Below are 15,017 nucleotides of genomic sequence, written 5' to 3' on the forward strand. Positions count from 1 at the left end.
TGTTCAAGCAATTATCACTAATTAAAAATGTTATCACAAGATTTATATGAAAATCAAAATAAGTGCCTAATAATAATAATAATAATAATAATAATAATTCAAGTATCCTCGTTGGCATTCGAGGGCATAATCCTAACATTTCTAACAGATCTCTATGCATGCAATCTATTGTACCCATTCCACTATCCTATTGGTGAGAGCAATTTCGTGGCAGAGCATACATAAATTGGGAGATAACTCAAACTGAAAGGCTTGGAAATTAGATAGAGAGCATCATGTTATCTCAATCTTAATGTTCTTGTTGGGAGAAACGCAATGTCGACACCCTATTGTGATTGGTATATTGCCATTGCCATAATTTTTTTTATCCATAGATCAATACTTAATGGATCCTCATAGGAGAGGTAATGTTCTTCCAACTCCACTTAGAGCATTTTTTATGACCAATGTACATATTCCACCACCGAGTTCTCCTCCATAAAGGCACTATTATGAACCTATCTTACCTCAACAACAAAATGAAGGATACCAACTTGGTCGAGCATCAGTTGACATTGACGTCAGTTGATCATCTCATCAACTTCAAATGATTCCAATAGATATTTAGTGGATTTTGAGATGGATTTTATACGGAATCTATTTGAGTATCGACCTTTTACACTAATGACATGGGACAAATCTAGTCGAGCATTAGTTGACATTGACGTCAATTGATCATCTCATAACCTTCAAATTGATTCCAATAGATTTTTAGTGGATTTTGAGATGGATTTTATATGGAGTCTATTTGAGTATCGATCTCTTACACCAATGACATGTGACAAATCTAGTCGATTAAGTCAATTTTTTTCAACAAGTTTATAAATCACACACTTTGCAACAAACTTGAGCATTTCACATTCAGTTACATACTGGGTTAGAGATCATTAGCAACAAGCAAGTAAGAGTCAGAAGATTTATCAGATGATGATCTACCTAATGATCCACCTGCTAATCAGCAACAAGCTACAAAGCCACCACCAAAAGTATATAAGCTTGATAAAAATTAATTTTGACTTAATCCACTAGATTTATCTTAGTTGTATAGGGTTTGACTAGAAGTCTATTGCACTTTACAATATCTCTCAATTGTATATTCACAAATTTTAATTTCAATATCAATTGCAACTTTAAACAAAAAAATTAATATCAAAATACCAAATCTAATTACAAAATCAAACGTCAATTAACTACATGTAACTAATTACATAATACATCATAAATCTTACATAATAATATCATATTTAATAGAAAAGCAGACATTGAAAATTTAATTAGAGCAAGGCCAAAAGATTCAAAAAATCAATTTAGGGTTTCTAAAGATTGCGGGTACTGTTCATGCCATTGCAATTTAATCTCAATCACTATATAATCACTTTTATTTTAATTTCTATATAAATTATTTAAAAGTACAAAAAATTTATTATTTCAGACAAAACAGAGGTGTGTTTTTTTATTGCATATCAATGCCATTTAGAAAAGTATTAATTTATTTAAATTCTTACATGTAAAAAAAAAAAGGGAGGGAAAGAAACACAGAGACACGGCTAGGAACACAAATAGGAGGAAGAGAAAATTATGGTACTAAAGTCTAATATAGTAGGAAACAAGGCTTGATTGCCACAGAAAATAGTTGCTAAAAAGGTAGAACTTTTACCCTTTTTCTGTTTCAATCCAGAAAATGATAAAAAAAATTGATAAAAAATAAAAATTTTATCGTTTTGTTCTTCCTGAGTATTCTTTAAAAGAAAATTACATTTTTACTATTTTAATAAATGAAAAGCCACTGAAGTTGTATTTTTCAATATATCTCTAAAATTAATAGGAATGACTTAGGTGAGATTACATAGATGTAATTAGTCTAGTTCGCCGTTAATATTGTGACACGTGTTCCAAAAATATATAAAAATATAATAACTTTTCTATAATGCTCTCACATTTTTTTTAAAAAAATTACTCATCCCATGCCACGTATCAAACATCCAATGGTGAACTACACTAACTACACATATCTAACTTCATCTAAGTTATTCCCAAAATTAATAATATCATACAAGACACTTTATTTCAAAAACTTTTTGATTTCCTTTCAAGCTGTATATTTTAATTTAATTAAATTCACTTAATAAAATTACAACTTTACTTTTACTTCTGCCACTTTATATCCTTATATGGGTGAGCTTGTCCCACCCCCCCTTTGTTCACTCAAGGCCAAACAAGATGAATTACTCTAGCCCTAAAAGTCTATGCAAGCTCAAAAGCATAACAGTTTAGCAAGTGGAGGCTAGAGCAATCTCACACCACCATGTGCAAGCTCGCTAGTGCTAATGTGTGTAAGCTATCACATGACCAAGTAAGAAAGCATGTTTGTGGCCATTGGGCAAGCTTGTATAGGTTTGTTGAGCCTAGAGCCAGCTTGGCTAGCTAGTCACACATGACCAAGTAAGTAACCATGTTTGTGGTCATTCAAAAGGTGAATACTATGGCGACTGAAAAATAAGAATTTTTGAAATATAATTTTATAAATAATAATGAATTGAAGTCATGGTTGTCTATTTGCTCCGGGCCCAACAAAAAAACCCAAATTTCGTGAATGACGGAACCCGAATCGGGGCTAAAATTCAAAAGAACCGGTAAGGATGATGATGTAAATTCCAAGGTTTTCAGACCCGGACAGACCATCGACCCGGAGAAGAGTAGAGATCGAGTGGTTCAACCGGGTTAAACCGGGGTCAATAATTTTTATTAAAAATAATATAATTTTTAGTTATATATAATTAAAAAATTAAATATTGAAGAATAAAAAATAAAAAAATAAAAACATGATTTTTAAAAATTTAAGCGAGTATTTTATATAAATAAATATTGAAGTATGTCACATTAAAAATGTAAAATACACCCAATAACATAATAATAAACTAATATAAAATTAATTGAAAAGCATAAAAATATTTACAAAGAAATACACAACTAAAAAAATTCATTAAAAAATTAAAATAAAAATATTCCCTTGGTCTCTCCCTTAGTGTTATAATTTTACATTATAACCCCCAAACATTAATATATTATAAAAATAAAATAAGAATTAAAAAAAAAAATTGGTGCAAACCCGGGTTGATGACCCTGCCGGGTCACCGGTTCGATCGCCCGGGTTGCCGGTTCAACCCTGATTTTATCAAAATCCGATTTTATATAATGAACTAGACCGGTTTTAAGGTCGGGTCCGGGTCTGAAAACACTGGTAAATCCCATTCATGAGTATCTAATTTTGATATGATATATATAATATTAAAAATTTATTTATATTAAATAAAAAATATATTATTAATTAATAATATATTTAATGTATTTAATAAATGAAAAAAAATCAAGGAGAGAGAATCCTTGAATCCCGGTATTCCTCGTCAGACGGGAACGGGAAAATTTTTTGCATTGTTCCCAAACTTGGTTCTAGGATGAGATTAGAAATGAGTTTGCCAATTCAAGGTTGGGATTAGAAATACATCCTCCAATAAATTCCCACACAGTTAACATCCTTAAAAGGCCGTTTGGTTGGCGGTAATGTACAAACATTACCACCTATTACGTAGTAATCTTTTCACATTACCATGTTTGGATTATTGGTGGTGGTAATATTGATGGTAATTTGTAATTACTAACCTTGGAAGATTACCAAGAAACTTGGTAATCCCATTACCACCAAAATAGGTGGCTATGTTGGATTACCAAGTGGGCGGTAATCTGAAAATTTTTTTGGACAACTATGCCCTTTGTTTAAATATAATAATTTTCATACTTTATTTGTTGGATAAAAAAAATCAAATTTAAATAACATTATTTTTGGAATATGTTTAGCTTTGAAAAGTTAATTTTTATCCAAAATTTTATTTTATTTTAAATTTAAACTTGCATAAAATAGTAGACACAAGGGTATTTTGGAAAATTTAGAATATTACCAAGTTTATTACTATGTAACATGAGTTTCCAACCAAACATGGTTATTATGAATTACCACAACATTCCTGGGCATATAACATTCCCAATTTTATTACCACGGTAATCTCGTTACGTGGTAATATATCATTACCGCGTACCAAACGGCCCCTAAAAGTTATTCCTAAAGGTTTAGACTTAACCCTATTGCTTCCTTGGCATTGCGGAAAATTCAAGCTTGTTATATCGAAATCATTTGGTTGGCATAGTGTAATAAGTAGGTTTTTTTTTTTTTTGGTGAGCATGTATATTTATATAAAATCATTAATAATATATTGTTCTAAAATAACCAATGAAATAATTATTATTACATCTAAGGCAAAATTTCATAAGAAAATATATTCTAAAAATCATTAATAATATATTGTTTTAAAATAACCAAGTGCCCACATGCAAGGTTAAAATTAGCTACTAAAGAATGCTTGGAACAATTACAACGGAAAAACTATTCAACTTAAAAAAATTAAATCCAATAAATGTTATCGTCCAAAAAAAATTTAACTTGTTCTTCTCATCTCCTGCAAACTATTTTTATATAAATAGCCTCGCCGTATTAATATATATATATATATATAACTAACTGGGGTGAAATTATCATATCACATAAAAACCAACCATTTCACTAACCTTGCCTGGAATGTAATTAAAAATCTTTACACCATCATGCCAGTGCACATTCTTGGGAATAGAACCCCTACAAAAGACAAAAGTGCCACCAGTGCTGCATACCCAAAGCACGTGCTACACACCCACTCCACTGACACCCGGCCCCCCTTCAACACTACACACTCCTCTAACATCCCCCTCATGTCTCTGACAACCACCTCACATCTCACACAAACACTAATAATCTGAAAACCAAACAAGAACATGAACAGAGAAGATCATCTAATTTTTTTTTTAAAAAAAAACTAATAAAACGAAAATTAACAAGGTACCAAAGAAGACACCATCATGATTACCAGACACCACCACCACAACATCAAAAAAGTTTAAGTTAAAAAGAAGAAAGAAAACATAGGAAAGTGACAGATTCTACCACAACTAATGATAAAAGAAAATCTAGCTGTAAATCTACTACTCATCAGCAGCAGCGACGTTGGTGGCGGTGGATGGTTTGCGGCAGAGAATCATATGCATTGGTGTAAAAATTCCAGTCTCGCCACCACGTGTGAGATGGCCGGCAGTTTCATAGAGCATCTCGTGCACATCGACCACTCCTTTGGGCGCAATCCTCAGCATCGTTAACGCCGACACCAGCAAGTGGTTCCTCCAGTACGCGATCTTCCCCATCTTCAACCTCGTCCACCATGGCCCTGCCGGTGGCTTCGCCAGGTCCTTCTCTTCAAGTACCTCAAACCCGATCTCATTAGCAATGACAGCTATCTCATCGTGAGATCTCAATCCAGGAAGAGCATCACCTCTCTCAATCCCGTGAATGATCTCGACGTGCTCTTCGTTGTCAGCGCGGAAGAGCGGTGTGGTGACCCATTCGTAGGAGACGTACAGCGCGCCGGGCTTCAAAACACGGTAGATCTCGCGGTAGACGTCTTGGAGCTTGGGCGCGTGGCAGGTGGCTTCGATGGAGTAAGCGGCGTCGAAGGATGCGTCGGAGAAGGGCATCGAGAGGAAGTTGCCGCACACCACGTCGCAGATCGAGTCGAGACCGGCTTTCCGGTTGTGAGCGCGTGCGCGGGCGACTTGGTACTCGTTTATGGTGATTCCCGTGATGTTCGCCCGGGAGTGAGAAGCGATTGCGCGCATCGGACCGCCGACGCCGCATCCGACGTCGAGGACTTTGAGGCCTGGCCGCGCGTTGATGAGATCAGCGGCGCGTTCTTCGTGGATGCGCGTGGCGTCGCGGTGAGAGAGGTTGGGGATGGAGGGGGAGAAGTGGAAGCTCTGGCCCCAACCCCACTCGTAGATGTCGGTGACGAGGTTGTAGAAGGTGTCGACGAAGGCGGGGACGTTGGTGGAGTCGCCGGCGGTCTCCTTTGGTCGCCGGAAAAAGGACCAGTACTGCTTATAATTGTCCTGAACCTTGTCACTTGTGATGGAACCCATCTTGAGGTCGACGGCGCGCTTGCCCTTGACCTCGGCGGCGCCCATCACCCACACGAACCAGTAGATCACCGCCGCCGCTGCGGCGAACACCGCCCACACCGCCGTCGTCGTCTCCATCGCCGATCAGATCCGGGGTTTTGGCGGAGAAGCTGCTGAAAGAGAGAGAGAGGAAAAGAGGAGGAGAGAGATGATAAGCGGTGGATTAGGGCGAATTTATCGAGAGAGAAAGAAATGGGCGGTAGGATGTTCCGCAGGAACAAAATAAGATCTATTTTTATAATCTAAATTTATTTATTTATTTTTTTTAAAAAAATTGTGTGTTGATCTGATCTGGTAGCATCTTCACGCTGATATTTCGCTTATTTTATTTTATTATATTTATTTAAAAAGATAAAAAAAAAAGGGGATCTTTTCTTTATTGATATGTTGTTTGTGTCTTTCTCTTTGTTTTCCACATCCTCTTTTGACTGTCGATTGCTCGTGTGGTCCTGCGTTGCCAAACGGGCTTATCTGTTAAACCCTGTTCACATCGCTTGGTTTGGTCCATTTTTCCATTCAGCTGGTTTGTGATTGGATTCGAGATTTAAATGTCTGAATTAGTTTAAAAAACATATCAGTTCATATTAATTAAAACTAAATTTTTTAAAATATTAATTAGATAAATAAATTAGTTTAATTAATTAAATTTAACCAATTTACGTGATGGGGAAAACCTTGCACAAGGCCATTGATACAGAGCACCAGAGCCAGAAATTATAAAAAGAGAAACAAACAACAAACATAAAAAAAATTTCAATTAACAAAATTTTTAAAATTTAAAATTTAAAATAATACATTAAAAATAATATTTTAAAATAAAAAAAATAAAAATACCACTAATGATTGTGAGGTGAAGCTGAATCCTCTAATTTTTCATGTTTTAAAATACAAAATAAAAATATAACTATTTTTTAAATATTTTTTTTATGCTATAGCTTGTAATCTATAGTTATATAAATATAAGTGGCATTTCAATTTTTTTTCTGAATTTATTTTAATGATTTTTTTAATTTTTATAATTTTTTAAAATTAAGATCTTACTAGATTAAGTTTTATTTGAAAGTGATAACTTCTATTTAAATTTTTTTATAAATAAAATTTTATTTATTTATTGCTAAATGATAAATTTTGCCTTTAATATGGATCAAATCTTTAAATCAAATTAATAATATCACTCCACATATGACAACTCCAAATAAATGATATTAATTCCCATGCCACATTAATCAATTTCAATCCACAAATATTTCAACAAATTTCCTTAAACCCTGTACATGACAACATCTAAAAAAATATTTATAAATTACAAAAATAAATAAACAAACAAGATGCTTAAAGAAAAATTAGCTTCACCTCCTTAGAAAAGATTGGAATTTTGCTGAAGAGATCCGCAAGGTTAGAGGCTCGGAGTTTTGCTAGTGTTATTCCCTGTTATAAATTGTAATCCTTTTCCGGAGAAATTGTAATCCTTCTCCTCAGCAATTGCAAAGTTATTTTCTCTATATATACACATAAAATATTTATATTTTTAATTGTATGAAAATCATATTTAGACAATGGGAAAGTGATGTGTTAGCCTAGCCACATTTCAAATTTTCATTGGCCCATATTGCTGTAGCGGGTTAGAGGCTCTAGAGGCTGCTCATGCACTCACGCATTTTTAATGTGCTCCAGTGGCTCGGAGAGACGCTCACCGGCTTAATCGCTCACCAGCTTAAGCACTCACGCCCGGGGAAGACCGAAGTTTGAAACACCTGCTACCCACTGGGTGCTGCTGGGGAAAGGGGTGGCCTATGATCCGTGGAAGAACACTGGGGAAGGGGACATTCCAGGAGGGAAAGGGGGATGGAGGGAAGCTAGGGGCAACAAGTCCATTCACTCTAATGCCGATAGGGGATGACTGCCCCTACCCCCTTGTTCCTCTGCTCATATGCAGCACCTTAGACACTAGTGCTTAAGGTAAGAGCATGCATGTCTCTGGAGGCGATGGCTTGTTCATCTTGTAAAAAAACAAAGCCACTTAAAATTTTTATACATATAATTTATTATTGTTATATTTAAGTTAAATTGGTCATAAATTAAAATAAAGGTTACTGCTTATATATATTTTTTCTTAAAATTAATATTAACAATTATCCTATTTAATATAAGAGTAAATATTGAACTTCAGTGTGGTACCAAGAGCTTCTTGAAATCATGGTCAAAACTAAGAAGTGAACCTAGGATCACGATCCGAAACAATTGAGACTAGCACTTCATAAAGCCGGACTATCTTAACCACATACAACCTTGCCAACTTTTCTAAAGAATACATGTTGTGGATGGCTAGGAAGTGAGTCGACTTAGTCAACTGATCTACGATCATCTAAACTGCATCATAACCTTGAGGAGTGGAGGCAAACTAACTACAAAGTTCATGGTCACCCCTTGCATGTGTGTACTGTAAGTGCACGGGTTGTCAAAGTAATAAAGTACCCCAGTGAGTGGGTAGTCGTATCCACATGGAATAGTGCTCAAAAACACAAGAATTGCTATTTAACTATAGTGAAAACGATTGAGGAGTTATGTGGACAATATCAATGCAAATAAAAAAAATATAGAAAAGAAAAGAAGCGCAGTAGGGATAAGGAGAGGTAATCGATAGAGAGATGGGGCACCCGGACATTGCTCACCCTAGGACTATTATTTCAAGTGCAAGACTGATCATTATGCCTCCTGACTGATGCTTAATGAGTCATGGATATCCAAAGACACACTGTCCCAAACCTAAGGTCAACTATGACTAACCCTACACTATGCCCCAGCTAAAAGGGATACTCTCGACACCTCACACTGTGTGGGGTTGTATGAAGCTCTAGGGACTCTAAGTGGTAAACCCTATTTCCTAAAATAGATCTAACCCTTTGGTCCAAGCGAAGGATCCCTAGTCACGATTAAGCCCCAGCACTAAGGATTACTTCAACATTTCACTCTGTTGTTTACACAACTAAGCCCCAGTGGAGTTTGTCTCTTAGTACTTCACTCTATCATGGCCGCAAAGACTCTTGGAAAGTAGAGGTAGGATAAACCACATCGGAAGGGAAATGGGACATTTTGCTACCTCTCGACTCACCCTCTCAACCCTCTCCAAACTTGTTTTGTCTAATCCTAATGGAGTGTCACTCATCCACAAGGATTACCAAGATGGATTCTCAACCCTAGTATCACTCTAAGGGAAAATCAATACAACAAGCATTCAAGGATGGAACTCAATTAAAACATCAATTAAAGAAGCATAATAAAGGTCAATGAAACAAAAGCATCCTAGGCTTTACAAGTCCAAGCACCCACTAGGGGTTTAGTTCTCCATGGAGCAATACACAATCAACAATGAAATCAATAGTGAAAACATGCAATCTATGGATAAAAACCCCCTTGTAGTCCGTATCAATGGTCTTGTGGAGCCGCCTCGTCTTCTCCAAAAGTTCCTTTATCAAGCCTAGGGCACACCTCGCCGAATCGGTGCTGACGAAAGCTCCCCCAATAACTCTCCCCTAAAAGAATGCAATGTCGAAGGCCGTAGAACCGCTCCAAAAACCTAGGCAAAGCCTCTCCAAACCCTAGCCGCGAGTGTCTCCAAAAATGGACAAAAGATGGGCAAAAGATCCTTCAATAACTCTCAAAACGTGATATTTATAGGGGCTAGAATCGGGCATCCACAGGGGCATGTGGCAATTCCACACACCCGTGTGAATTTCTAGGTCTTCATTTCCTGCGAGCTATGAATAGTAAATATTACAGTAATTTTGCTACATCATTTTTGCTACAGTAAACTACTATAGTACTTCGCTGAAATGCTCCCGAATCCACTCTTTTCATCAAAGCCACATGAATGGGCACACATCCATGTGGTAGATCATGTCGCGTCTTCAATGAAACCACATTGACGAAGCTCTTGCTAATGTTTGCACAAGTCGGAACATATGAGTGTGCTTGCCTTTGTGCCTCTCCACTTTGTGTATTCTCTTGAGCACAATAGGTATGATGGTCTCATAGAAGCTAGAGGGCCGAAGACTTCTGACTCAGTGCCTCCGCTACCACATTAGGCTTGCCCGGGTGGTAGTCTATGACTAGGTCATAGTCCTCAATCAATTCCAACCATCGGCATTGCCTCAAATTCAACTTCTTCTGAGTGAAGAAGTATTACAAGCTCTTGTGGTCCGTGGATATTCGACACAACTTTCCAAACAAATAATATCACCAAATCTTTAACACAAACACTACGACTGCAAGCTCCAAATCATGGGTTGGGTAGTTTAATTCATGTTTCTTGTACTATTGAGAAGCATAAGTTATCACCTATCCTTCATTCTTATATAACACAACCCAGACCTTGGTGTGAGGCATCACTAAAAACCACAGACTCCTTCCAGTTAGTGGGTGAGGTAAAAATTGGGGCTGATGCCAATCGATACCTAAGGGTTTGGAAAATCTTCTCTCACTTCTCATCCCAAACAAGCTTCACTTCTTTGCGATTCAACCTCAACAAAAAGGTGTAATCGTGGAAAAACCCTCCATAAAACGCCAGTAGTTCCCTACCAAACCTATAAAACTCTGAACCGCAGTCACATTCTTCAGTGTCTCCCAATTGACAATCGCCTCCATCACAACCCCATTAACTTAAATTGGGCACCCCAAGAACACCATGTTCATGACTATCTTTTCACCAAGAGGAGTCTAAACCACAGTTCACAACTTAAAGGGAACAAACTTTATTAGCATGACATGCAAATGCAGTTTAAATAAAAGACCTTCCTGATCCTTAATCAATCAATACATATATGCATCATGCTAAGAAAAGAAGATATGCATGATACATGTGATCATGTTCGGCCTACACTTAGCCTCCTCACTAGTCATGGCAAAGACTCTTGTTTGAGATCTGGTCTAAGGTCGCCACACGTTTGACAATGGCAGTAGGTCCTATGCCACTTAACTTTGGACAAGCCCATAGGAAATAACTGATCTTCCTGCACCAAAAACACCTGCGCGGGTCTTTGCACCGACCAGCATGAAGCCTGTTGCAATTTGGGCACTAGGACTTAAGCTATGAATTCCTTACACTAGATCTGTTAACAGAACATACAGAACTCTATTGTCTACTCATCTAGCTTGAAGGTGACTTAAAGGAATCCTTTGCTAGAGTACTTTGAGGCGCACTACGCTTTTCCTTTACTCTGAAGGTTGACTCAAGATCACATTCCCTCTCTTAGGCAAATTCCCTCAAACCCACTAGTCTTTCTTGATCAACTCCTTCGCTCGTCACACTAGATGGATTGGTATTCCAAGTAGAAGTAGTGATAGGTAGGCTATCACCCCTAGATGCCCCAATAGACCTTGAAAGCTTGTAGTACTTCTAGGGTGGAGCTAATTCAGGTGTTGGGCCCTAAAGTGCAGGCTCATATACACTTGGGGCATGTACTGAGGCTACCATGACAGGTTCATGCCTTAAAGTGGCTCCCTACCTAGGTGGTGAAGGAGATGAGGATGGAGATGGCGCTCCATGCAGTATATCTCTTGGCAGAATAGAGAGTAGGCTTAGTAATCGGAGCAACTGCCCCACAGCCCAGCCACAGATGTTGTGTTGACATACCTAACTAAAAAGAACACCAAAAATACTTTTAGACTCAATTTCCTACATGCACCTATACTACATGCTCGACTCTAATTGGATCTACTAGGCATTAGAAGAGACAATCGAAGACAGAGATAAACTACAACTAGTAGTGTAAACCAATAGCTCTGATACCAATACAACATTCATTATTTCAAAGCGACCAAATAGGGTCTAAAGGTTTCACAGTGACCACTAAATTTCTATTTTTTTATATTCTCATTTTGCCATCTTCCTTCAATCCAAAGGCTCCTTTTGTTCCTTTCTCTCCCTCCACCATCCCCAACCATTCTTTAGCCTCACCCACACAAATAAGTTAGGGAATTGGCCACCGTACGCAAGCCTAAATTCCAAGGCTCCACCTCCAAAGTGGTTGGTGATGGTGGCTTCTTCAACACCTTTATATGGTTGTATGTGAAAATGATCCCTTGTTAAACTTAAAACACAGCAGCTCATCAGGACCTTTTTTTTTACCTTCATTTTCTTCACTTTGAATAGGATTATAGGAGCCATTCATTAATTGCTAGTAATTTTTGATAGACTAAGTGAAAACCCTTGGTGATTTTATTAGATTCTTGGAGCAATGATGTTGTTCTTTGATTTGATTTTTTTTTTCCGGAAATTATTTATGGTTCTTGGTTCTATTGTTTGTTATCATTTTCAAATGTTTTTTGTTGGTGTGCGTTGGAGGGTCTCAAGGCTCAATTGGCTAGTTTATTCATTAGAGAAATGGTAATACATTAAAATATATGAGTGCACACAGACAAAACAAAACCATTTCCAAGGCATGAAGTCATAACCCATGTACAACTAAAATGGCTCTAGTTAATACTAACGTCTACATTGACATGAAAACACAGTGGCAAGGAGCCTATATTGCTTTAGTTCCATGCAAGGCTGTAATAACATGCATGACATCATAGCTAGACCATAATGCACCTTCATGCTTGCAATCTCTAATCACTTTCAATACACTCCGTTGATTTGAGATTGCACACTCCCAACAACTCTCTAAAATGTAAGAATTTTTTATTTGATAAGGCTTTTGTAAAGATATCTACAACCTTCTCTTCCGTGCTGCAAAGTTGCACACAAATTAAGCTTTCTGAAACTATTTCCTTGATGAAATCATATTTAATATCAATGTGTTTAGTACGACCGTGGAGAGTTAGATTTTTTTCAATTAAAATAGTTGATCTATTGTTTCATAGGATGGTGGTTGCTATTGACTGCTTTAACCATGCTAACTAGTATTATCCTTAGCCAAGTTGCCTAACATACAACTATCATTGCAGCTATATACTCGGCCTGAGTTATAGATAGGACCGTTACATCCTGTTTCTTAGAGCTCCGGTTGACATCACCAGAGCTAAATGTAAACAAACTCCCAAATGTGCTTCTCTGGTCGTCTGTTGATTCAGGCTTGAAGTCTTGCACATGTTCATATAGTATACCATGGTCAATCATTCCAACGACATAGCCCAAGATTCTTTTGTTTGCACCCATATGTTGACGGGATGGACAACTCATGTATCAGGATAGTACTCTAGTTGCAAACATGATATCTAGTCACGTGTGGGACAAATATAGCAATCCCCTAACAATGCTTCTATACTTTTAAGCATCCGCTTCATTTGTTCCATCATCTTTCTGGAGTTTCTCTCCTAGATTCATAGGAGTTAAGGCCTTTTACACCCTTGCATGCCAAACTTCTTTATGAGCCTTTCTACATACCTTTGCTGTGACATAAAGATATAATTTTTTTACTGTTTGATCTCAAGATCAAGGAAATAACTCAGCAGACCTAAATCTAGCATCTTAAACGCTTGCATCAAGCTTGCTTGAATATATTCACCACTGACTCTGGAGAGCCTATATATATAATATCATCTATATATATGTAGACCAATAACTGAACCTTGTCATCTTCCATTCTCCTATATAACTTAGGCTCACAATCACTTCTTTGAAACCTAATCTCCATGAAGTAACTATCTATCCTATTGTACCATACCAAAAGCGCTTGTCACGGCCAGTACAAGGCCTTTCTCAACTTGTATACCTTTCCTTCTTGGTCTTGTATTGTAAAACCATGATATTGATCATATACCTCTTCACTAAGCTCCCCATTAAGAAAAACTGATTTACATTGAGATGATATACAACCTAGTTCAAGTGTACAGCTAGTGCTAAGAAGATTCTCACAGTTTTAAGTCTGACCATAAGGGAGAAAGTATCTTCAAAGTCCACTCCCTTGCATTATGAGTATCCTCTTGCCACAATCCACAGCTAGGTGATACTTGGTCTTAAAGACCCACTTCAACCCCATGGTATTCTTACCTTCTAGTAGGTCAACAAGCTCCCAAGTTTGATTATTTTGAATTAAAAGCATTTCTTTATGCATTACAGCTTGTTATTCTTCCTTTTCAACAACTTATTCATATAACATTGGGTCAACGATCATCAACGCAAACCAGTAACTCTCTTTTATGTCAACTAGACTCTTTGGTTTTCTTTGGAGATTCCTCTTGAGATGTTTAACCATATGCTACAGAGCCACAATTCCTCTAGTCAACTCTAGAGCATTATCACACTCTTTCAATGGAATAGGTGCAACTCCAGTCCCTAGTGTTGGTATGCCTTGTTCAACAACATTCTCAAAACCAGACATTTGTATACATTCGACTCCACTGAGTCCTTTCATTGAACACAACATCCTGGCTCATAGTTAATTTCTTGGTGATTGATTGTACAAATTATAGCCTTTTGTTTCAGTGCAGTAATCCACAAATATTCACCTTTGTAACTTCAAATTCAGCTTCTTCAATTGCTGTGAATTTGAACTGTGCATAACCAAAACCCCAAAAACTTGAAGATGATCCATAGAGGCTTCACACCTTGCCACATTTCATATGGTATCTGGTTTAGTAAGGCCTTTGTCGAAGAAATATTTAAAGGCACACTAACATTATGATGACCTCCACCTAGAAACTATTAGGAAGCTCCTTCTGTTTCAACATGTTCTATGCCATCTCGACTACAATGTGATTTTTTCTCTCCATAACACCATTCTACTCGGGTGCATACGAAGGTGTTAACTCCTTACGACCGCCACTCCCTTCACAGCAGCTTCTGAACTGAGTCGAAAGAAACTTTGCACCTTATCCATCCGCAGAGCTTTGATAAATAATCCACTCTATTTCTTGACTAGTGTCTTGAACTTCAAAAA

General features: G+C 37.1%; 1 protein-coding gene across 1 annotated transcript; it reads right to left on the reverse strand.

Annotated features, from left to right (window-relative positions):
* Positions 1-4,903: 4,903 nt before the first annotated feature.
* On the reverse strand, positions 4,904-6,297 carry LOC120276355 (24-methylenesterol C-methyltransferase 2). Its single transcript, XM_039283083.1, has one exon. It carries the CDS (start codon positions 6,211-6,213, stop codon positions 5,110-5,112), a length of 1,104 nt encoding a protein of 367 aa, XP_039139017.1. The 5' UTR covers positions 6,214-6,297; the 3' UTR covers positions 4,904-5,109.
* Positions 6,298-15,017: the final 8,720 nt, after the last annotated feature.

The sequence above is a fragment of the Dioscorea cayenensis genome, chromosome 14, assembly GCF_009730915.1.
Source record: "Dioscorea cayenensis subsp. rotundata cultivar TDr96_F1 chromosome 14, TDr96_F1_v2_PseudoChromosome.rev07_lg8_w22 25.fasta, whole genome shotgun sequence".
NCBI lineage: Eukaryota > Viridiplantae > Streptophyta > Magnoliopsida > Dioscoreales > Dioscoreaceae > Dioscorea > Dioscorea cayenensis.